Source organism: Anomaloglossus baeobatrachus, chromosome 11, assembly GCF_048569485.1.
Source record: "Anomaloglossus baeobatrachus isolate aAnoBae1 chromosome 11, aAnoBae1.hap1, whole genome shotgun sequence".
Taxonomy (NCBI): domain Eukaryota; kingdom Metazoa; phylum Chordata; class Amphibia; order Anura; family Aromobatidae; genus Anomaloglossus; species Anomaloglossus baeobatrachus.
In genome coordinates this window covers 95,783,048-95,809,052 of record NC_134363.1, presented here as the reverse complement: position 1 = coordinate 95,809,052, position 26,005 = coordinate 95,783,048, and the positions used below count along the sequence as shown (strand labels likewise).

General features: G+C 46.2%; 1 protein-coding gene across 3 annotated transcripts in view; it reads left to right on the top strand.

Annotated features, from left to right (window-relative positions):
* LIG1 (DNA ligase 1) overlaps positions 1-26,005 on the top strand; it is a 793,173-nt gene that overhangs the window by 381,520 nt on the left and 385,648 nt on the right. For all 3 annotated transcript variants that reach the window (XM_075328747.1, XM_075328748.1, XM_075328746.1), the window contains exon 14: positions 17,049-17,215. In XM_075328747.1, the coding sequence (XP_075184862.1) occupies positions 17,049-17,215 (167 nt within the window). The remainder of the gene's footprint in view (positions 1-17,048; positions 17,216-26,005) is intronic.

Below are 26,005 nucleotides of genomic sequence, written 5' to 3'. Positions count from 1 at the left end.
GCTCTTATTATCCCATGTGTATTCATGCCACCACATTTTCACCAGTTTTTGGAAATTCTCATCTTGCGCAAAGTGTGAAGGGAATCTCCTCAATGTCTGTTCCCTTGGGGTAGGTTTCTTCTAAGTCTAGGAGTAATGGGGCGGGATCTGATATCACCAGATCTTGTATGTCGATCCTCCTCATTTTGTTGAGTAGACCCTGTGTTAATAGAAAATAATCTATCCTAGACCATGTGCTATGTACGTGGTAGAAATGAGTGTACTCTAGGTCTGCCGGGTGTGAGTTTCGCCAGGCATCTAATACGCTAGTATGTTCTGTGACCGCATCCAGCACCCTGTCATATGTCCTGGCTACCATGCATTTGTGTCCTGTGTCCGACCTATCTTCATTTACGTTCATTACCGTATTAAGCTCCCCTCCTATTATTATGTTCCTCTCAGGGTCCTCCAAAGCCTGCCTCTCCAACCCCTGGAAGAAAAAATCTTATTACTCTGATTTGGTGCATATACATTATAGATTTTGAGTCGTCCACATGGGGGGTATCAAGCAAAGCTTTTTGTATTGTTCCATCTCCATCATTTTCCTGTATTATTACCTTACAATTTGCCTGCTTTATGGAGTAGTATTAACACACCTGCTTTATTATTTAGGGCTGAGGATCCCATCACTTCTTTCACCCACATTTTGCACATTCTGGTGAAATCCTGAATTTTCAAATGAGTCTCCTGAAGTAGGGAAATGTCTACTTTAAGCTTCTTTAACCCCTTAACGACCGCGGGCTGTAAAATTACGTCCTAGCGGTCATAATGTTACTGCCCGCGGTCTGCTGGCGGCAGCATGCCGCGATCGGCGCACATCTCAGCTGATTTTCACAGCTGAGATGTGTGCCTACTAGGCATGAGCAGAATAGTTATCTGCTCGTGCTGTTTAACCCCTTAAATGGCGCTGTCAATATGTGACAGCGCCATTATAAGCGCGATCGCGGTAAAGTTTTACTTACCGCCCGATACCGGAAGTCAAGTGACGCGATCACGTGACTTCCGATAGTTGTCATGGTAGCACAGGGTCATGTGATGACTCCTGTACTACACATGAATTGCTTTCACTTTCGCTGTGCCAGCGGCACAGCAAAAGAGGAAGACAACGTATCTGCTGTTTACAGCTGTATAGCTGTGATCAGCAGATAGTGCAGAGCGATCGGAATGCTGATCGCAATAGCCCCCTAGGGGGACTAGTAAAATAAAAAAAAAAAAAGTTAAAAAGAGTTTTAAAAAATTAAATTAAAAAAAACAAAAAAAACCTAAGTTTAAATCACCCCCCATTCGCCCCATTGAAAATTAAAGGGTTAAAAAAATAAAAAAATATACACACATTTGGTATCGCCGCGTTCAGAAACGCCCGATCTATCAAAATATAAAATCAATTAATCTGATCAGTATACGGCTTAGCGGCAAGAAAATTCCAAACGCCAAAACGACGTTTTTTTGTCGCCACAAATTTTGCGCAAAATGCTCTGAGGCGACTAAAACGTAGCATCTACGCAACAATGGTACCGTTAAAAACGTCAGCTCAAGACGCAAAAAATAAGCCGTCACTGAGCCATAGATCCCGAAAAATGAGAACGCTACGGGTCACGGAATATGGCGTAAAACGTGCACCACTTTTTTCGGTTAAACTTCCGGTTTTTTTTTAACCCCTTATATAAAAGTAAACCTATACATGTTTGGTGTCTACGAACTTGCACTGACCTGAGGCATCACACCCACACATCAGTTTTACCATATAGGGAACACAGTGAATAAAATATCTCAAAAACATTAGCGCTATCGCACTTTTTTTGCAATTTTTCTGCATTTGGAATTTTTTTTGCCGTTTTCCAGTACACTATATGGTAAAACTTATGGTTTCATTTAAAAGTACAGCTCGTTCCACAAAAAATGAGCCCTCACATGACCATATTGACTGAAAAATAAAAAAAGTTACGTCTCTCAGAAAAAGAATGACGAAAAAAAAAAACGGAAAGCGAAAAATCGGCCGGTCGTGAAGGGGTTAAGTGTTTCAATATCATACGTCTTTTGTGTGGAGATTGCAGGCCTTTCACGTTCCATGACACAATTCGCATCCTTATATATTACTTGAAATCTTCTTATCCTATCTTAACTAAAACCTTCTTAAAGGGAAGGTATCGCGGTTTTTTATTTTTGTATTAACAATAGTGATTATGAAATCAAGTATTTCTAATAAAAACTAAATAAGCAGCGATTTTAATTTTGTATGTAATTCTTATTTTACTGGAGGCACTGGGGGCTGCCATGCTGGATTTGCTGTGTGTGTAACGACAGTAACTCCTTCCTTTATGGCAGCCCCTGTGCATAGACTCTGATAGTCGGGCTCCGACCCCATGCCATACGTTACAGTGGGCGTCTGCTGTGACCTGGACGCGCCCCCTGGGCTGTCCAGAACACAACAGAGGGAGGAGTTCAGCGCCATTATTGTGGAGCTCACAGCGTGTGCTGTTTGCTCCACTTTACCCCTGTCACCCGCCGGGATGTGTGAGTACGGGCCGCCTGCCCTCCCCTCGTTACTGTCTCCGATGACATCCCATCCCTCCGTTTTCCCCAGCCCCTGCTCTGCCCCAGCTACTGACGCCACCCCTCCCCCCCGCCGTTACCGTCTCCAATGACACCCCCCTCCCTCCGTTCTCCCAAGTCCCTGCTCTTCCCGCTGCCGCAGCTCCCCCAGCTCTGCCCGCCGCTGCTGTGTGTGTGTGTGTGTGGGTGTGTGTCACAAGGTCCTCATCAGGGGTGATTGTGAGTGTGTGTCGGCGCTTGCGATGCTGTGCAGTGAGCTTCCAGGACCTGCGAGAGGATCACATGGGAAGCATGTGATATCTCCGGATGTTGTGAGTGTGTGCACGCGATTGTACAGGTATGTGCGATATCGTGAGTGTGTGTGAGTGTATGCGATCGGATGTGTGAGTGTATGCGATCGGATGTGTGAGTGTATGCGATCGGATGTGTGAGTGTATGCGATCGGATGTGTGAGTGTATGCGATCGGATGTGTGAGTGTATGCGATCGGATGTGTGAGTGTATGCGATCGGATGTGTGAGTGTATGCGATCGGATGTGTGAGTGTATGCGATCGGATGTGTGAGTGTATGCGATCGGATGTGTGAGTGTATGCGATCGGATGTGTGAGTGTATGCGATCGGATGTGTGAGTGTATGCGATCGGATGTGTGAGTGTATGCGATCGGATGTGTGAGTGTATGCGATCGGATGTGTGAGTGTATGCGATCGGATGTGTGAGTGTATGCGATCGGATGTGTGAGTGTATGCGATCGGATGTGTGAGTGTATGCGATCGGATGTGTGAGTGTATGCGATCGGATGTGTGAGTGTAAGCGATCAGATGTGTGAAATGTCGGCCGGACGCAGGGCAGGATGGCATGCAGCACAGCTGCCTGGAGCGCCCACCGGAGGTCACAGGGAGGAATGATGTGAAAGGTGTGTGTGTGTGGCACAAGGTCCCCATCAGTGGTGATTGTGTGCTTGTGGCACAAGGTCCCCATCAGGGGTGATTGTGTGTGTGTGTGGCACAAGGTCCCCATCAGGGGTGATTGTGTGTGTGTGTGTGTGTGTGTGGCACAAGGTCCCCATCAGGGGTGATTGTGTGTGTGTGTGGCACAAGGTCCCCATCAGAGGTGATTATGTGTGTGTGTGTGTGTGGCACAAGGTCCCCATCAGGGGTGATTGTGTGTGTGTGTGTGTAGCACAAGGTCCCCATCAGGGGTGATTGTGTGTGTGTGTGTGTAGCACAAGGTCCCCATCAGGGGTGATTGTGTGTGTGTAGCACAAGGTCCCCATCAGGGGTGATTGTGTGTGTGTGTGGCACAAGGTCCCCATCAGGGGTGATTGTGTGTGTGTGTGGCACAAGTTCCCCATCAGGGGTGATTGTGTGTGTGTGCACGCGCGCGCCACTGCATGTGAGTACCTGTGTGTGTACCGGTGATACTGTCTGCATGGTTGTGTATCTAATCCTCTCCTGTGTGATACTGTCTGCTGAGCCGTGTATCTAATCCTCTCCTGTGTGATACTGTCTGCTGAGCCATGTATCTAATCCTCTCCTGTGTGATACTGTCTGTACGGCTGTGTATCTAATCCTGTCGTGTGATACTGTCTGCTGAGCCGTGTATCTAATCATATGTTGTCTGATACTGTCTGCACGGCTGTGTATCTAATCCTATCATGTGATACTGTCTGCACAGCTGTGTATCTAATCCTATCCTGTGTGATACTGTCTGCTGAGCTGTGTATCTAATCCTCTCCTGTGTGATACTGTCTGCTGAGCTGTGTATCTAATCCTATCCTGTGTGATACTGTCTGCTGAGCTGTGTATCTAATCCTCTCCTGTGTGATACTGTCTGCTGAGCTGTGTATCTAATCCTCTCCTGTGTGATACTGTGCTGAGCTGTGTATCTAATCCTGTCGTGTGATACTGTCTGCTCAGCTGTGTAATCCTATCCTGTGTGATGTCTGCAAAGCTGTGTATCTAATCCTCTGCTGTGTGATATGGTCTGCACGGCTGTGTATCTAATCCTATCCTGTGTGATACTGTCTGCAGAGCCGTGTATCCAATCCTATCGTGTCATACTGTCTGCTGAGCTCTGTATCTAATCATGTCCGGTGTGATACTATCTGCTGAGCCGTGTATCTAATCCTTTCCTGTGATACTGTCTGCACAGCTGTGTATCTAATCCTATCCTGTGTGATACTGTCTGCAGGGCTGTGTATCTAATCCTATCCTGTGATACTGTCTGCTGAGCTGTGTATCTAATCCTATCTTGTGTGATACTGTCTGCAGGGCTGAATATCTAATCCTATCCTGTGTGATACTCCTGCTGTCCTTGGTGACACTTTAGACATTTCTGGTCACCAGGAAAATGGCTCTGCACTGTGTCCCTACATGTCATTCTTTGTTATCTGTTGTAAACACTCAGATGAGGAGGGGGGAGGCGTGCCATCACACACAGGAGAGCAGACTCAGCCCACTTTAGGGCAGGCTGTAATCTGAGCTTTTTATACAGTGGAAATTCAGTAGGATTTCAGAAGCTGCTCCCCCTAGTGTTTAAGGCTGTGTGCACACGTTGCGTTTTTTACCGCGGAAACGCTGCGTTTTGAACCGCAGCCTTTCAGTGGCAAATTGCATGCGTTCAGCTTTCCCAGCAAAGTGTATGGGAAAGCTGAAAAATCAGTGCACACGCTGCGTTTCTTTCCGCAGCGTTTTGGATGCCAAAAATCGGTGCGGAAAGAAAAGCAGCATGTCACTTCTTTTGTGCGTTGTGGCTGCGTTCTCGCCCCCATTGAAATCAATGATGTGGGGTCAGAACGCAGCTACACCGCATGGACCTGCTTTTTTGTTGCGGTCCGCGGCCTTTGTCGGCACGCCAGAACGCAGGCATTTACCTGGAAGTGAGGTCAAGAGGTTTCCTGTTGACCTCACTTCCTGGCAAAGCCCCCGGTGTCGCCAAAGTGCCCGCCCCGACCCCCGAGTCCCCGACCCCCCTCCCGAAAATCCAACATGGCCGCGCGTACAGTAGCGCACCGGCCGCCCTGCTCCTATGATTTCTGTCGCATGTGCAATAACACATGCGACAGAAAAATGCCCCCCAGGCCCTGCCCGTTCACCCCAATTCCCCCCGGTGTCATACATACCTGTCCGGTCGCAGCGCTGATCCCCCGCGGCCCCCTCCTCCTTCACAGCAGACGCCTGCCGGTCACATGTGCAGAGCAGCTGACAGCCAGCACAGTGTTCAGTGTGAGCTGTGCTGGCTGCTCGCACTCTGCAGCTGTGACCCGGGGAGAGTGGGTGCAGATTTTTGCACCCACTCTCCTCAAATGGAGGGTCTGCCCTCCTAGAAAATGGGGGATACGTTCCCTGAACGTGCCCCCATATTCTAGAAGGTCCAGAGGCGACGTGGGACATCCATATGGATTTCTGCGGACCCATTTTTTTTTATTAAATTGGAGAACAAGGGAATGATTTGGGGAGTGTTTTTTCTAATAAAAAATTTTTTGTTGTCTTTTTTTGCTTTTGTTTACTGTCAATTAGTTATGTCGGGTGTCTGATAGACGCCGTGACATCACTAATTGCTGGGCTTGATGCCAGGTGACATTACACATCTGGTATCAACCCCATTTATTACCCCGTTAGCCAACGCACCAGGGCGCGGGATGAGTTGGGGCGAAGCGCCAGGATTGGCGCATCTAATGGATGCGCCACTTCTGGGGCGGCTGCGGCCTGCTATTTTTAGGCTGGGAAGAGTCCAATAACCATGGCTCTTCCCACCCTGAGAATACCAGACCCCAGCTGTCAGCTTCACCTTGGCTGGTGATCTAATTTGGGGGGACCCCACATTATTTTTTTTTTTATTCTTTATTTATAAATAAAAAAAAAAAGCCTGGGGAGCCCTCCAAATTGATCACCAGCCAAGATGAAGCTGCCAGCTGTGGTTTGCAGGCTACAGCTGTCTGCTTTACCCTGACTGGCTATCAAAAATAGGGGGGACCCCACGCCATTTTTTTCATTGTTTTTTTTTTTTTTTTTATTGGATAAATACTAAGCTAGGCACCCTTTAGTGCCACATGAAAGGTACTAAAGGTGCCAGCTTAGAATATGCAGGCGGGGGTGGGACGTTCTATATATTTGACATCCCTTCATCCATTGACGCTTTTTAGGCTGTGTGTCCACAATCAGGGTTTGCAGCGTTATGGGCGCTGAGTGTTTTCCCTGCGTCCATAACGCTGCGTTGTGCAGTAGAAGCACAGTGGAAGGATTTTTGGAGATCCCATGCCCACTGTGCTTCTTTTCTCCGCAGCATAAACTGACCGGTAGCGCGGCTTCCCGAGCCTCAGCATGTCAATTTATGCTGCGGAGACGAGAGTGTTCTCTGCAGGTAGCATAGAGCTCCACAGCAGCCTGAACCCAAAATCGTGGGCATGGGCAGCTGCAGGAAGGCTGGCACTGTGTACTATACGCCATGTCGCTGGATCATGGCCACATAGCCTTAGGCCCCTTTCACACGTCAGTGATTCTGGTACGTTTGTGTTTTTTTTTTAAACGTACCAGAATCACTGACATACGCAGACCCATTGTAATGAATGGGTATGCTCACACGTCAGTGATTTTTCACTGCACGTGTCTCCATGCGGCGTACCCGCGTGTGCGTGATTGCCGCACGGAGACATGTCCATTTTTTTCTGGCATCACTGATGTTCCACGGACCACGCAGTGGTGTGATCCGTGAAACACGTGCCAGAAAAAAACGTGCTTTTAAAATAAAAATCATTTTAACTCACCCGGCGTCCAGCGATGTCCTCTGCAGCCCGTGCAGCCTGCTGCTTCTGAGCCGGCTCATTATTGTCGCGCATATTCATGATGCACGACACAGCCGACCCGGAAGCAGCTGCTGCGGGGGTCAGCGCCGGCCGGATGCTGCACCGCGGGAGCGATCAGCACCATGGAGAGCGGGAGCGGGTGCAGGTGAGTTAATCTCTAAGTGCAATCACGGGCCACGGAGAACGGAGCCCGGATTGCACTTAGACAACCCATGTGTGCCGTGATTCACGGCACATGGAGGGACATGCGCGTGTTTTACACGCCAGTGTTTTTCACTGACGTGTGAAACGGGCCTAAAAGTGAGAATATTGTTGCTACAGAAACATTTTGGGTGAAGTAGCTGTGGATTCAAAATGCTTAATATACTCCTGAATAAAATCCTTGAGGGGTGCAGATTCCAAAATGGGGTCACTTGTGGGGGTTTTCTGACGTATAGGTACCTAAGGGGCTTGGTGCGCGAAGTTTATTTCAACTTTTCCAAAATTCAAATGGTGCTCCTTCCATTCCAAGCCCTCCCATTTATCCAAACAGAATGTGGAGAAGGAAATGACATGACAGGTTTTTTTTTCCAAAGATCTGTGTTCAACCAACTTTATTAACACTGACAAGTCTTAAAAAATGCACCTAAAAAAACGCATGAAAAACGCATGCGTTTTCGATGCGTTGTTTCTCAAAAAGCATTGTTTACAATTCTCCCCTCTGCCATAGGGTGCGTTTTTTTCCGCGCGGAAAAAAAAGCAACGTGTGCACATACCCTAACAGTGGAAAATATCAAACTTTTTAATTTTTTTTATATTTTGCACAATTAAAAAAAAAAATATTTAAACAAAACATTTAAACATTATTACTTTACATTTTTTCAGTTGTTATTTTTTTTTTTTTTTTGACGATACCTTCCCTTTAAAACCTGTCCACCATGTCTCTCTCTGGTGGTGCAAATAAAAAAAAAGTCAATTAAACCAACAAAATAACACTATACAAACAAATATACAACAAAATATCCTATACCCTTTGTAGGAAAACACAGTTGTGGACTTCACTTTTTTCCCGCATGTATGTAGGGACTCCTACTGATCCCTCTTCCGCTCCTCAAAATATTTTCGCTTTCTTAAGCTTCCACGCTTCACTTAAAGGCATGCTAAACATAGCTTCAGAAATATATACAAGTATCCTCAAGCCCTGAGGACCTAAAGTAGGTTGAACCTCGACCCAGTATAGAGAGGCTCATTCCCAGGAGAGATGAAAGAAAGAAAAGAGAGAAAGAAAAGAAAGAACAAACAAGAGGAAATAAGGAGGGAAGAATGGAGGAGGGGTCCAGAGGAGGGTTATGGGAAGGAGAGGGGGCGTAAACGGGGGGAGGTGTAAATGGGATGGGGGAGTTGATTGGGACGGATAGGGTGGGAGGTAGTTTGTGGATGGGAGGAAGTGTATAGTCGCGGGAGTGGTGGGTGGGTTTATGGGTGGCAAAGGGGGGGTGTGGGTGGGAGGGGGTGAAAAGTAGTTTGTGGGTGGGGTAGTGTTGTTGGGGGGAGTGGGAGGGGAGCGTGATTGTGGGGGGATAGGGGGGCAGTTATGTGTGAGGGGGGGTGTTTGAGTGATGGGATAATAAAGGTGTTGGGCAAGACTGGAAAAGAAGAAGGAAAGAGGAAAAAAGAAAAAAAAAAGGGAAAAGCGGGGGTATGGAGAGGGACTGGGGATGTCTGGGTTATGGTAGAGTTAACGTTTTCAGGCCCACATCATGAACTCCAGACTCCCATACGAATCCCCCTCTCCCATTGCTCCTTTACAAACAGCATCAACACTCCACATTAATCATCAGAAATTTTGCCCCTTTATGGGCTACTTTATGTCCTCACCCCCTCTGGGGAGTAGCATCTCCACTCTTCGCCAGGGGCGACTATTTTGCAAAAGTCTTGTCCACATAACGTCTTGCCTGATCAGGGGCCGTGAATGTCTCTGTACCTCCTTCTGGGGCAAAGATTTTAAGGACAGCCGGGAATTGCAAAGCAAATTTTATTTTCTTTCTGAAAAGCTCTGTGCAGACATCGCTGAAGGCTCTTCTTTTCTTTGTGACCTCCGCCGAATAGTCACTGAATATCAGCATGTTATGTCCCCTTACCACCGTGAGAGATGTCTTCTTCCGAAATGCTTGTAAGATGTTCGTTTTATCCACAAAGTTCAAATATCTGACAATCACTGGCCTGGGTCTTGGAGGTGTGTTTGCACTTGCATGGTATGGGAACCACTCTGTGTGCCCTTTCAGCCTTGTGTATCAGCAATCCCCAGAGCGTGAGGTATGTCCTCCATGCATATCCCCATTAACTGGTGCTGGGGTGATAGTTTCTGGGAGCCCAATGATTCTTAAGTTGTTTAGTCTGGAGCGATTCTCCAGATCATCAATTTTATCTGCAAGCTGCTGATTCAACCTGGCGACTGTTTGCAGCTCTGCCTGCACCTCCCCCAACTCATCCTCCGCAGTGCTGAGCCTGTTCTCTACTGTAACCAGTTTTTCTGATTGCTGTGAGATGGCTTTCTTGAAGTTTGGGGGTTAACATCTTTACCACCTCATCTGCTTGGGACTTGTAAGAAATGCTGAGGCCTGCAGTGCTTATCTCCTGCTGACCCCCTCCCTCCTGCTGGGTAAGCTGATTACCAGGTTTATTGCATTTCTGGGCTTGGTCTTCTCCAGAGCCATTTTAGCATGGCTGCTCCTCTGGGCAAGGGGGGATCTCTCTCCTGTAGTCACATTTTTGTGCACATACCTTTCTATTATGTCTGAGGGGCATGCACACTATCTTATCTCCTATCAGCTGGTTTGTGTGCTGGGACTGCAGGGATCTTGATAATGAAGCTGGAGCACTCCTCACACGCTGTGTTCCATGCAAACGCAGGAACCGGAAGTCTGTAATCATTTTTAAGGACCTTCCACCTGCCTCTTGGTCATTAGTACCAATGTGCACCATGACCGCTGGTTTTCCCCAGCCCCACCCAGCAATCTGTCTATCCAATCCGCAATATCCCGAACCCGAGAACCTTGCAGACATCACACTATTCGGCATTCACGGTCTCTGCGACAGATGACCCTGTCTGTCCGCCTAATTATAGAGTCCCCTACCACCAACATCTGTCTGGCCTTGGCTGCACTCCTATTTCCCTCCTTCCTACAGCAGTCATTTTCCTGGTTGCTAGGAGCAACGTCCTGCTGTAGTGACCCTAGTCCTGGCCCTTCATTCCTAATATCAGCCAAACAGGCATATTTACTAGGTTGTGCCAGGTCAGGACTAGTCTCCCTTACACTTATCCCCCTACCTCTTCTTCTAACTGTTACCCAGATACCTACCTCTGGGTCCTGATCTTCCCCACCCCCACCCTCCTCCATTTCACTGGCCCCAGCCAGAGAAAGCTCAGTGAGCTCTAAACTCCTCTCCAGGTTTGAAATGCCCCTGAGTGTTGCAAGCTGCTTATTTAGATCAGTTAACTGGGGTTCCAAATGTGCAACATGCTTGCATCGAGTGCAGACATATTCACCCTCGAACGGCTGCTCAAGGCATGCATACATTTGACAAGATACACACCTGGTAGCATTGTCCATGGAGCACCTATTAAATAAGGATAAACAGTAAAGTAGAAAAACAAAGAAAAAAAAAAACAATGGTAAACTTACAAGGATAAATTCAAACTATGTTCTTGTGTCAAAATATGAGACTGTGTTTAAACTATGCACTTAGCTGCAATCCCTGCACTTTGCTGCAGAACCTCGCACACTCAATGGCAACTGGATGGTAAATAGGGCTGGATGGGTATCTTTTGGGGCTGATCTGTGCAAAATGGGGCAGATTTAAATTTTTTTTTTTTTTTGCCACCAATGAAAAATATATGTGTATATTATTATAGATCACATTATGCTGCCCCATCCATGAAGTGGGAGGCATTAAAATGTGTCCTTAGAGGAGTCCTCATAAAACATGGCAGTCGGCTTAAAAAGGAAAGAACGGAGGAAATCAAAACTCTTTCTTCCCAGATCTCTGACCTAGAGTCCGCCCACAAACGCACAAATAAGTAGGACATATATGGTCAATTATCTACAGCCAGGCAGAAACTGCTGTCCATCTCAGACCAGAGAACACGATGCTGGAGGGAAAGACTTAAGAGCAAGTTCTACCAGTATGGGAATTGGAGCAGCAGGTTTCTGTCTAGAGTACTAAACCCACGTAACTTGGCTACTCACGTTCCATTCATAAATGATAAACGGGAAAAAAAATCCAGAACATAAAGGGGATATTACAATGCTTTAGGGAATATTATCAAAATGTATACAATATTGGGGGACATTTTTCCGACCTCCCTAAACAATAATTAGTAGAGAAAATAAAAACGTAATTTCGCTCTACCAAATTACCAGAACTAGACCCAATAATAACGGGCTTAGAGGAGGACTTCTCATTAGAGGAGGTAACAGACGTCATTAAAGCTTGGGAAAAGCCCAGGGCCTGATGGGTTTACAGCAGGTTTCTATAAGCGCTTTATTGACCAATTGAGCCCCCAATTTTTGTCCACTTGTAATTACTTATCCAATGGCGGATCCTTTCCGAAACAGGTGCTGGCAGCTCACATAATTGTCCTCCCCAAGCCAGGTAAAGACCCCTCCCAGTGCGGGAGGTATAGACCAATATCATTGATCAATATAGATATTAAAATGTATGCCAAGCTTATCTCATATAGACTGCAGCCGCTTCTTCCCTGTCTAATAAGCACTGATCAAGTAGGATTTGTTAGAGGACGAGAATCAAGAGGTAAAACAATACGTGCAATATCCCTGATTGATAGAGTGCGGAGGACTGGATTACCCACATGCATCCGGTCAGTGGACGCAGAAAAAGCCTTTGACAGGGTGCACTGGGAGTTCATGTTCCAGGTCCTTGAGCTCGGCGGGTCTGCAGCAAACAATGCTACACAGGATCTCTGCTTTATATACAAACTCCTCTGCTCAGATAAGGTTAACGGGGGTATTTCCCATTCCTTTGACATCAAGAACGGAACGCGGCAGGGGTGCCCGTTGTCCCCCCTGCTTTATGTTCTCACAATGGAACACTTGGCTGTGGCAGTAAGGTCCAACCAATCAATTAAAGGGGTCCTGGCTCTGCGCAGGGAGGATAAACTAGTTCTCTTTGCAGATTACTTGATGCTGTTCATTACAAATCCAGTGACGAGCATACCAAACATTATGTTAGAACTACACAGATTTGACTCTCTGAGCAATTTTAAAATGAACATGCACAAGTCGGAGGAGCTTAATACTTCCCTCGCGCACCAGGTGATCGATCAGCTTCGAGCGTCGTTCCCCTTTAGGTGGCAAGGGAAATCATTGTCATCTTGGCATTGACTTGACGGCTGATGACTGCCTTCCAGACCTAAAAAAAAAAAAAAAAAACCTTGCTGCATTAGGAACATGCCTTCTGGATCTTTACCATAACAAAACCTCTAAGCGCTGGGTGGAGGTGGAGATGTCTCAGACAGAGTGCGCCCCTCTCAAAGCGTTGTTGTCGCCAGCCCCTTCGCACCCGTGCACTCAGGCCAGGCTGTTCCTCATAAAGAGCTTGTCCTCATTTCTCAGGAGTTCGAACACACTTCTGGGCATTTCCACTATACCTGGACCACTGACACCTTTACACAATAATTCTCTACTCCCGACAGATTTAACAGGCAACATATTTCTTCATGTCCAGAGGCTTGATGTCCATAATGAGGGATGTTGTGTACAATGTGGGTATGAGGCCCCTTCATTCTTTCTTCCCTGACAACCGCACTCCCGCAAGAGCTTGGCTTGGTTATGAGCAATTGAAGAGTTTTATTAACTCCCTTTCACCACAAACTAACTTTTATAGGCCCTTGACGCCCTTTGAGTCTCTGTGTCTGGGGGAGAGCTTCTGGAACACACCAATGCTCTGCTATACAAAATGTTCCAGATTGCGTTGTCTGGACGGGAGGATGATGTCCCTTTTTTCTTGAAATGGGAGGTAGATTTGGGGAGACCCCTCACGCACGAGGAACGCTCAAAGATATTACTTTTTACCCACAAGTCGTCGCTGGATGTAGCGTCACAGGAGCAGGGCTACAAAATAGTTTCTAGGTGGTATCGCTGCCCCTCCAGAATTCATTCCATGTTCCCATCTGTCTCTGAAGAATGCTGGAGATGCGCAAATGATAGAGGCTCATACAGCCACATGTGGTGGTCTTGTCCTCTCATACAATATTTTTGGATAGATGTGTTTGCCGTTCTGAATAAAGTGTCATCCACTAGGTTTGAGCCGACGCCGGAACTGGCTCTTCTATCCTTAAGCAATATCTCTATCGCCAACTTCAAGAGAAGCCTGTTAAGGCATTTTTTGACTGGGGCAAGGAGATTAATCCCAAGGTACAGGAGGCAGACCAAAGTGCCCTCACGGGCTGAACTGGTGGCCGAGAGTAACCAGATCTATAGGATTGGAGGAGCTGGTTGGCCAGGCGTCGGACTCAGGGTTCAGAGTGTTCAGGCTGTGAGCGCCGTGGATTATGTAAAAAGAGACACCAGACCTGGTACTATGGCTTCAAGCCTAAGTTGGGGGCATGAGACCTCTGTCCATTCAGACGAGACATCTTATTGGTCCTTCTTTTCTTTTCTCTCTCCAGCTACATTTCCTCTTTTCTCATCTTTCTTTCCTCTTTGTACATTTTATGTTATGTTTACATTGTTAGACAGGATTGCCATCTCACAGACTTTGTGCATCTACTTTGCCTCCACTTTCTAAACGAGGCTGCATACATTTTTGCATGGGGCTCGGATTGTTGGTCACCCAGTGGGCATCATCTCCAAAGCAAAGCTATTACATGGGTGATGATGGTCTGACCTGAAGTGTGTAATCAAAGGAATTATTATGCAAGTAGAAAAGTGTTGTATTACTTTTTACCTCCAAGATTTGAGTTATTCTACTCTATATCATATGTTGCATATCCTATAACTTGTAAACATGTTCTTTATTCGAATGAAATCTGATTTACACAAAAGACCACATTATGATTTTGGAATAACCTTTATAGCATTGAGCACATATTTTATAATGAAGTGCCTTAAATATTGGGGAATTTCTTAGACATGTCTCTCAAAAGATTGAGTAAAATAACTTGTAAAAGTCTCTGAGCGCTCTTGATTCTGACGCTCTATTCTGTTTTGTGGCTACATTGCAGAGATATTCACATTTGTGTCTGATGGAACATATGTGAAATCTCTGATTGCGGACCAACTAGGCGTTGGTCTTCTCTGGGGGGTTTGCTTTTGGCTAGTGATGAGCAAACACTATCAGTACTAGTAAAGAGCAATTGGATACTCGGATGGGTGCGACTTAAGTTCCCAAGTATAATGGAAGTCAATGAGGAACTCACACATGTTTCCGGGATATCTTCTGTAAAAATGCTTGAATTCCCCCTTGACTTCAATTGAACTAAGAAACTTGAGTTGGAAGCATACAACTGTTCATTAAGAATACCGAGCACCTGAGCATGGTAGTGATTGCTCATCACTACTTTTGGCCCTTCCTCCCAGATACTTGTAATCACAGCTCAGCGGCTGTTAAACAAGGCTGCAATGTTTCATAATTGGCAGTATCTGGGAATGAGGGGTGAAAGTGCACACCCTCAGAGACGAGTCTGAAGAAATGTCCAGTTGCACTGCAAAAGTATGCTCAAAAAGCAAGATATATGAATATCTTCAGTGGTGCAAAGCAGTCCAAAACTGAAAAGCAATGGAACATCCCGTGTTAGTGTTGTCTCTGTATCATAGGACGGCATCTACAACCATTCCAATAACTATCTGCTTGCTGTACCTCCTCTTGTTTTTCTTATTTTTTTTTAGCAGCTTTTTTTTGCTATAAGTATGCCACAAACCCTTAACAGCTATGGACTCCAATGGTCAGGTTTTTTTAAAAAATTAAATGGATGTATCTTGGATTAAAATTGAATGTGGTTACAATTTTTGCACTGATTTTACAGGCTACTTGTTACTCTTCACATTGACGACTGTTGAATGGGTTAACAGAATACTCAGACAGCTTGTACAGACAGTGATTGTAACGTGTCGTATATCACTTGTCTTAGACTACTTTCACACTTGCGTTCAGCGCATTCCGTCACTATGGAGAATAGCGCAGTCCGTTAACGCACTGCGCTATTCTCCATAGACTTATATGGACGACGCACTGTAACGCAAGTGTCTGCGTTGCATCCGCTGTACGACGCAGCGTCGTTATTTTGACGCTGTGTCGGGCGGATGGAACGCTGCATGTAGCGTTTTTCTGCACTTGGCGGAGTGTCAAAAAAAACGCAACCTGCAGGAATCCGTTTGGCGTCCATTGTTTTTATAATGGACGCCTATGGTGGCGGATTCCGTTAGAATGCGTCATTTGACGGATTCCGTTAACGCATCCATCTTTACATAACTGCGCATGCCCAGATGTGTAAAGTCAAGGAAAAATACCTATAACTGATTGCGTTATTTTGTACGATCCGTAGCATCCGTTGTGCCACTATATGCAACGCATCCGTTGCATGCGTCACACAACGCAATGCTACGGATCCCGTCCAACGCAAGTGTGAAACTAACCTTACTGAGCTCGTCTCAGCTTATTTGTTACTATATCAAAGTTCAGCTCAACTTTAATGTGGTCTGTATTCAGAAATGGGCACAGAAGAGATGAGAAAAGACAAGTTAAAAAAAAAAAATAAAAAATAAGCTCCCTGACTGTTGCTTAGGTGACATCCACACATCCATAGAGTAGAATTGATATAATCACACACATCCATTAAAAAAATCATGGATTCGTGAGAAGTGAAGCAGGTCCAATTCTGATCCGATTTGCCAACTAAGTTTGTTTATTCAAGTCTATGGTGACCGGTGAGACATACGTAAATCTGAAGGCTTCCAATTTGCATAGTCTCACAGATCTGTTGCTTAGTGGTAAACGTGAATAAAAACGCGAGACCTTCCAAGGGATTTTTAGTGGCTTGGAAGCAAGAACACCTCTTCAGTAAACCCCCCCCAAAATAAAACTTATGTAAGTAGGATGACATCTGAAAAAGAATCAGTCCATTTCTCTAGGATGGTAACTTGTACATGAATGGGTGACTCCAGTATTATTCCTGTAGAAGTCAGATGGTCATTTTTTGGTGTGTGAATCTTTCACCAGGTTTTTGCCACCTAATTTAACAGCATGATGTTGAAGCAGACACTCTGATTCCAGCAATGTCAATGTTTTTATCTGCTGCAGATCTCCCAGTTCACTTACTGCTGAGCTCTGTATAACCCCAGCCACACCACTGATTGGTCATTTTTGTGTACACTGTGTATAGGGAGAAAGCTGCCCATCAGTGGTGCGGGAAGAGTTATATAGAGCATATGGAGGACTACATGGCAACAGTTTTACTATTTCTCTAGTCATGATCTACTGCTGATATAACTGTGATTTTATCAAAACTACATCAAGCAGCCCAGTAAGTGACACTTTGCTGGAATTGGGATCTCTGCCCCTGCATTATGTTGCTCACAGATTAGGAGGCAAAAACCTGCTGACACAGTCCCTTTAATAATTCAGGTTTATTTAAATTTCATGTTTTTTCAGGTCGACAGTTAGACAAAATTAAGGCTGAAGCTCAAGAGAAGGGTGATCTGGGACTTGTTGCCGAAAGCAGTCGTGGTACTCAGCGAACCATGTTTACACCCCCCAAGCTCATGGTCCCAGGTGTTTTCAACAAACTGAAAGAAATTGCCAGGATGACTGGTAACGCTGTAAGTAATGTCAGTATGACTGGTAATGCTGTATGTAATGTCAGGATGACTAGTAACACTGTAGGTAACGTCAGGATGACTGGTAACGCTGTAGGTAATGTCAGGATGACTGGTAACGCTGTAGGTAACGTCAGGATGACTGGTAACGCTGTAGGTAACGTCAGGATGACTGGTAAAGCTGTAGTTAACGTCAGGATGACTGGGAACGCTAACGCTGTAGGTAACGTCAGGATGACTGGTAACGCTGTAGGTAACGTCAGGATGACTGGTAAAGCTGTAGGTAACGTCAGGATGACTGGTAACGCTGTAGGTAATGTCAGGATGACTGGTAATGCTGTAGGTAACGTCAGGATGACTGGTAACGCTGTAGGTAATGTTAGGATGACTGGTAACGCTGTAGGTAACGTCAGGATGACTGGTAACGCTGTAGGTAACGTCAGGATGACTGGTAAAGCTGTAGTTAACGTCAGGATGACTGGGAACGCTAACGCTGTAGGTAACGTCAGGATGACTGGTAACGCTGTAGGTAACGTCAGGATGACTGGTAACGCTGTAGGTAACGTCAGGATGACTGGTAACGCTGTAAATAACGTCAGGATGACTGGGAACGCTGTAGGTAATGTCAAGTGCATCCAGAGAAATACATTGTTTTGTCTTTCAGAGGCCAAACCCTTTTGTGTGAACTGTAGCACACCCAATAAAGCTGGTCATAAACTGCAGATACATCTTAATTGATCCATATTTTGTATGAGTGAAGGATTCAGCATGTTAAAATTCAAGTAACAGCAGTTTATTATCTCTGTCGAAGTGCATTTTGGCTTTGGCTTGAAAGCAGTTCTACATTTGACATTAACACACATTAGTGTACTTGTATTTTAAAATGACGGTAGATTAAGGATTTTAGACAAACCAACATACACCCAAGGGCACTGAGCCACTTGTTGGTTAAATATTATTTACATCACTTTGGTTAATATCAACGCTCCTGAGAAAACAGATGGCTAACTGTCCAATACAGTTTAAGTCCCCTAGGTGGTAGGGTCAGTTGGTACCGCAGCACCTAAGGCCCCCTTAACAACTGCCGTTTTCTCCATTCATATGCCATCTGATACGTGTGACATGCACCGGAAAAAAACTAATGACCCTGAAATTAATGGTATTTATGTTTAAAGATGTGCCAAGATGCATAGAGAAAGATAAATTAGTGTATAAATTGATTAAAATTGTCTCTCCAGGAAAGGAGACAGACTCTAGCGTCACCTATTAGAAGTAGCAATCCTTAAAGTCATAAGTGGCCTTTTAACAAGCCTTTTCATAAATTGAATGAGTAATTTTCTCGCATTGCACTATGACCAATGTTCAGTGGCGTAACTAGAGTTTGATGGGCCCTGGTGCAAAATTTGGACCGGGATCCCCCCCTCCACGTACACCAACACTTAGGGAACGGGATAATGACACTGACACTTGGGGTACAGGATAATGATGCTGACACTTGGCTCTTACCCTCAGCACCCAGGTTTACCATGATCTGAAATCCCTCCTTCAGAACACAGCTTTCCCATGTTCTGATATATAGATATATATATATATATATATATATATATATATATAGATAGATAGATAGATATAGATATTAATATATTTATTTATACACACACATATATATATATGCTGTATGTATATATATATATATATATATATATATATATATATATATATATATGAGCAACAACAAGGCAGAGTCCAGCAATAACGTGAGCAGTCCAGGGTGCTGTTAAAAAATTACTTCCTTTTTATTCATAAATTCATTAAAATATAATGGTCCAAGCAATTCAGAACAGCATTATCGCAGGAAAATAGCGCAGAAAGGACTACGCGTTTCAGCGGTAAAAGCCGCCTTCTTCATGGTCCAGAATACTGTATATATATATATATATATATATATATATATATATATATATATATATATATATATATATATATATATATATATATACACACACACTGTAAATATACGTCAGAGAGAACTGTGGAAAAAAGCGCACATGGGGTCTTATCCGATGATAAATGGATAAATAACAACAGGACAGGTACTCACCTGCTTTAATTGTGACAGGCACAACTCCTGGTAAAGCAGAAACAAATGAATGTAAAAAAATGCGGTAAGCTGCAGCCCCGATATAGCCGTAGAGAAAAAACAAATAAGATGAGAGAATCGGGTTTGATGCTGCGCTAAAAACCACAATTTCACAAAGTTGTAAAAGATTCTTTTCTTTATTTCCAAAGGTCAACATGTTTCAAAGGCATGTCCGCCTTCTTCATCAGGACAAGGAGAATAAAAGAACAGCCTAACCCTGGTGAAATTGTGGTTTTTAGCGCAGCATCAAACCCGATTCTCTCATCTTATTTGTTTTTTTTTCTACACTGTAAATATAAACATACACATATATACTGTATATACAACACACACGTGTATATATATAGTATACACATATATACCGTATATTGTATGTATACACATATATACTGTATATTGTATGTATACACACACATACTGTACATACACATATATATACTGTATATCTGAATACATATATATACTGTACATATATGTGTATATATATATATATATATACTGTGTGTGTGTGTGTATATATATATATATATATATATATATATATACTAGAAGGTGGCCCAATTCTACGCATCGGGTATTCTAGAATTTACATATTGTGTAGTTCATGTATGATTTATGTTATATATATATATATATATATATATAGATGTTGTTGTGTGTAGTTACCAAGTGTTTGTGTAGGGCGCTGTACATGTTCTGGGTGTTGTCTGGGTGTGATGGGGGGTGAGAGCGGTGTTGTATGTGTGTTGCGTTTGTGGAGTGCTGTGTGTCTGTCGCGTTGTGTGTGTGTGTGTTGCGCGGTTTGTGTGTGTGTGGTGTGTTTTGGGGGGGAGGTATGTTTTGTGCAATGTGTGTGTTGTGCGGTATGTGCGTATATTTGTGTGTGCCGCGGTGTTTGTGTGTTGGGTGTCTGTGTAGGGCAGTTGTTTGTGGTTCCCAGTGTGTGGTGTGTTGTGCAGTGTGCGCACGTGTGTGTGTGTGTTGGGGGGAGGTGTGCACTCCCCATCGTGCTCCATCCCCCATGCAGCGCACTCCCCATCGTGCTCCATCCCCCATGCAGCACACTCCCCATCGTGCTCCATCCCCTATGCTGCGCACCCCCCATCGTGCTCCATCCACCATGCTGCGCACTCCCAAATGTGCTCCATCCGCCATGCTGCGCACTCCCAAACGTGGTCCATCCGCCATGCTGCGCACTCCCAAACGTGGTCCATCCGCCATGCTGCGCACTCCCAAACGTGCTCCATCCGCCATGCTGCGCACTCCCAAACGTGCTCCATCCGCCATAATACGCACTCCCAAACGTGCTCCATCCGCCATGCTGCGCACTCCCAAACGTGCTCCATCCGCCATGCTGCGCATTCCCAAACGTGCTCCATCCGCCATGCTGCGCACTCCCATACGTGCTCCATCCTCCATGCTGCGCACTCCCAAACGTGCTCCATCCCCCATGCTGCGCACCCCCCATCGTGCTCCATCCCCCATGCTGCACCAGCATCAGCCTCTCTGCCCGCAGCATCAGCCTCTCTGCCCGCAGCATCAGCCTCTCTGCCCGCAGCATCAGCCTCTCTGCCCGCAGCATCAGCCTCTCTGCCCGCAGCATCAGCCTCTCTCCCCGCAGCATTAGCCTCTCTCCCCCCAGCATCAGCCTCTCTCCCCCCAGCATCAGCCTCTCTCCCCCCAGCATCAGCCTCTCTCCCCCCAGCATCAGCCTCTCTCCCCCCAGCATCAGCCTCTCTCCCCCCAGCATCAGCCTCTCTCCCCCCAGCATCAGCCTCTCTCCCCCCAGCATCAGCCTCTCTCCCCCCAGCATCAGCCTCTCTCCCCCCAGCATCAGCCTCTCTCCCCCCAGCATCAGCCTCTCTCCCCCCAGCATCAGCCTCTCTCCCCCCAGCATCAGCCTCTCTGTCCCCAGCATCAGCCTCTCTGTCCCCAGCATCAGCCTCTCTGTCCCCAGCATCAGCCTCTCTGTCCCCAGCATCAGCCTCTCTGTCCCCAGCATCAGCCTCTCTCATCCCAGCATCAGCCTCTCTCCTCTCAGCATCAGCCTTTTCTGTCCCCAGCATCAGCCTCTCTCCTCCCAGCATCAGCCTTTTCTGTCCCTAGCATCAGCCTCTCTCCTCCCAGCATCAGCCTCTCTCCTCCCAGCATCAGCCTCTCTCCTCCCAGCATCAGCCTCTCTCCTCCCAGCATCAGCCTCTCTCCTCCCAGCATCAGCCTCTCTCCTCCCAGCATCAGCCTCTCTCCTCCCAGCATCAGCCTCTCTCCTCCCAGCATCAGCCTCTCTCCTCCCAGCATCAGCCTCTCTCCTCCCAGCATCAGCCTCTCTCCTCCCAGCATCAGCCTCTCTCCTCCCAGCATCAGCCTCTCTCCTCCCAGCATCAGCCTCTCTCCTCCCAGCATCAGCCTCTCTCCTCCCAGCATCAGCCTCTCTCCTCCCAGCATCAGCCTCTCTCCTCCCAGCATCAGCCTCTCTCCTCCCAGCATCAGCCTCTCTCCTCCCAGCATCAGCCTCTCTCCTCCCAGCCTACCCCAGCATCAGCCTCCCCCAGCATCAGCCTCTCTCCTCCCAGCATCAGCCTCTCTCCTCCCAGCCTTACCCCATCCTCAGCCTCCCCCAGCGTCAGCCTCTCTCCTCCCAGCATCAGCCTCTCTCCTCCCAGCCTACCCCAGCCTCAGCCTCCCCCAGCATCAGCCTCTCTTCTCTCAGCCTCCCCATCCCAGCCTTCCCCAGGATCAGCCTCTCTCCTTCCAGCCTCCTCCAGCACGCCGTGCTCCTCTGCCGACACTCACAGATCCGATCGCATACACTCACACACACCCACACACCCCCGATCGCATACACTCACACACCCCCGATCGCATACACTCACACACACCCGATCGCATACACTCACACACACACACATTGACGATATTGCACATACGCGCTCATACTCACAACATCCGGAGATACCACATGCTTCTGGCCATGTGATCCTCCGGCAGGTCCTGGAAGCTCACAGCACAGTATCGCCGCCGAGAAGCAAGCGATATCCCAGGATGTTGTGAGTATGTGGATGCGATGTGATGTGTGTGTGTGTGATGTGTGTGTGAGAGTGAGTGTGATCTGATGTGTGTGTGCTGTTATGTGTGTGCGTGTGTGTATGTTCCGCCGCTGCAGGACCTTGATGTGTGGATGCGATGTGATGTGTGTGTGAGGTGTGTGTGAGAGTGAGTGTGATCTGATGTGTGTGTGTGTGCGTGTGTGTATTTTCCGCCGCTGCAGGACCTTGATGCGCTGGTAACTATGCTACCATGGTTACCAGTGTATCTCGTCCCCCGCTCGCACGGCAGCCCACACCAGCATACGCCGGCCAGCCCCAGCAATGCGAGGGTATGTGTGGGCTGGTTTGGCGGCGTACGCTGATGTGGGCTCCCAGGGGTACAGTACTCACCTGGTAGTCGTGGCTCCGTGACCGTGTCGGTTCGGGGAATGCGTGGGGGGGGCGGTGCCAGAGCTAGCGTGCATTGCGTGAGGGGGGGCGGGGCGTGGCCGAGTTGCCAATGCCTGCAGGGTGCCGGGGGCGAGAGGCCAATCTGTTGGGGGGGGCGGAGCCTGGGCGAGCGGCCAGCCAATCCGTGTGGGGGCGCAGTCTGGGCGAGCTGCCAATCCGCTTTGTGTCACCGTAAGGACACAATTTTGGAGCAATTTTTCAAAAGATGGTCTGGCTCACTAATATGGTGCTCAGGAGAAAAAAATCCATATATATAGAAGAGACTCCGGCACACTATGATATATCAATTATATTTATTTTCATAAATTGATAATTCAGATGTAAATAACGTTTCGGCTACTGCCTTCTTCACAACTGAAATTCATATAACAAGACATAACAGAAAAAGATCAGTACCAATATTCATTCATATTTCATATTAATATCTGTCAAGTAACTTGTAACATATTATAATAGATCATTTTACCTAATTGATGTATTTAAATAATATCTGGGAAGAACATCAGACTCATGAAACCATTTGTATCTGGAAAAATGATAATAATGCCCACATCAGGAGTCATAAACATCAAAAAGAATATCCTAATATATATATTAGGAAAAAAATCATATATATTGTATATATCAGAGAGCGTATCACCAATGTCGGTCTGTAAACTCCACAGGGACATTGTTTATGAACCAATTAATTAATCAGAATAAAAAATGGAAAAGCGTCATTACCTTCATTTTGACAAACAATATATGCCTATAATTCTCAAGGGGGAATTGGTGGACCGCTATAAAGCTAGAGAAATAAGGTGAAAAAGATACTATCAATATACTGAAAAGGAATCAAGTGAATATAGAAAAAACCACAAGAGATCTCATAAAAATAAGGTCCAGAGTGACAAAGTGTCGCTCAACAAAGGGTTAACAAGGAGAATGAACGTGACATACCTGTTTAGCCGGGGATCAGGTGAAGTGTGAGGTGAAGTGACCGCGCTGGGGTTTAAATGTGCTGAAGGGGCGGGCATAATTAAATAATTTCCTATGTGTGGAACGCATGAAGGCGAATGGCACGCAAGCCGCGCGTGCGCAGTGTACCCGGAAGTGCGCGCATGCGCTGAAGTGAAAATCAAATGTAAGTGAACTACGGCTCCCGGAATTTCATTATAAAGCGAAATTTATCAAGTGCGCATCTGAAAAAGAAAAGAGAAGATGGATAGGACTTTTTATAACCGCAATTAATTCTATATGTACATGCTTATAAAGCAATTTGCATAATCGTTAGAAATGAACCTATATGACCATATACATTTAGCCAATATTCATGCATATGCTTATATATACTATAATGCAATGTATAACAACACATGTCATATATGATAATAAAGAAATTTGACTCTATAACCCCAACTATCGTTTAGATTATAGGAATTCCATGAGTGTGCAGGCACTTTATGCGTCCGCACACCCATATGTGCACCCATAATTCTCATCAACACATCGATAAATACCTAACATGATTCCACAATAAACTGTATAAAGGCCTCCCATACTTATGAGAAAATCTCAATAATAAAAGTAGAAAAAAGACAAAAAAGAGACAGGACGGACCTCACATCAATAATTCTCATACTCTCTATTAAGACCAAACGGGGAAAGGGTATTCAGGGTATGGATCCAATAGGATTCTCTTTCTTTAAGTTTCTTAATCCTATCACCCCCACGTCTCAAAGGTGGAATATGCTCCAAAACCTGAAATCTCATCTGAGAAATTGTATGTCCATACTGGATGAAATGGTGTGGTATGGGCAACATGACTAATTTGCAACGAATAGTGGACTTATGTTTCCCAATGCGGTCTCGGACATGCTGGGTGGTCTCCCCAACATATCCGAGACCGCACGGGCACTTTATCAGATATACTACATATGACGTGTCACAGGTGAAAAAGTCCTTAAGATAGAAGACCCTACCGGTACGAGGGTGAGTACATTGACTGCCTTTAATAATGTTGGAGCAATGAGGACAATGTAGACAGGGATAATTACCCTGTTTGGGTGTAGATAAGAAAGTTTGTCTAGATTTAACAATTTTTGATCCTATGTCCGCCCTTACCAACATGTCTCTAAGGTTAGGAGAGCGTTTAAAACTAAAGAGAGGTGAAGAGGAGAATTCAGTTATCTGTGGAGAAGAATTACGTAGTATCTGCCAGTGTCGAAGAATAATGGCTTTTATAATAGGATGAAAAGGATGAAATGTGTTGACACAATTTTGGAGCAAGACAGACAGACAGAATAAGGCAATTATATATATAGATACATATATATATATATATATATATATATATATATATAGTATAAATACATATCTACTTTGTGTGTATGTATATAATATATATCTGTTTATATATAATTGCGTTATTCTGTCTGTCTGTCTGTCTCTGTCTTGCTCCAAAATTGTGTCCTTACGGTGACACAAAGCTGATTGGCCGCTGGGCTCGCCATGGCCCCGCCCCCCCGCACGGATTGGCCGCTCGCCTCGCCTCCGCCCCCCCACGGATTGGCCGCTCGCCTCGGCCTGGCCCCGCTCTCCGCATGGATTGGCCGCTCGCCTCGGCCCTCCGCACGCATCGCCAGACATAACCTTGCGCTGCTGGGATCGTGACGGAGCTGGTGAACGCTGGTAACCATTATACACATCGGGTAACTAAGGTCCCTTAGTTACCCGATGTGTATCATAGTTACCAGCGTACACCGGCTCCCGGTATACATGTGCAGGGAGCCGGCATTATACTCCTCTACCCCCAGGACTACTCCTCCTATTATAGTCCTCCTATTATACTCCTCTCTGAGTATAATAGGAGAACTATTATACCATGGGGGATGGAGCACGATGGGGTGCACAGCATGGGGGATGGAGCACGATGGGGGGTGCGCAGCATGGGGGATGTAGCGTGATGGGGAGTGCGCAGCATGGGGGATGGAGCACAATGGGGAGTGTGCAGCATGGGGGATGGAGCATGATGGGGGGTGCGCAGCATGGGGGATGGAGCATGATGGGGGATGCGTAGCATGGGGGATGGAGCACGATGGGGAGTGCGCAGCATGGGGGATGGAGCACGATGGGGGTGCGCAGCATGGGGGATGGAGCACGATGGGGGGTGCGCAG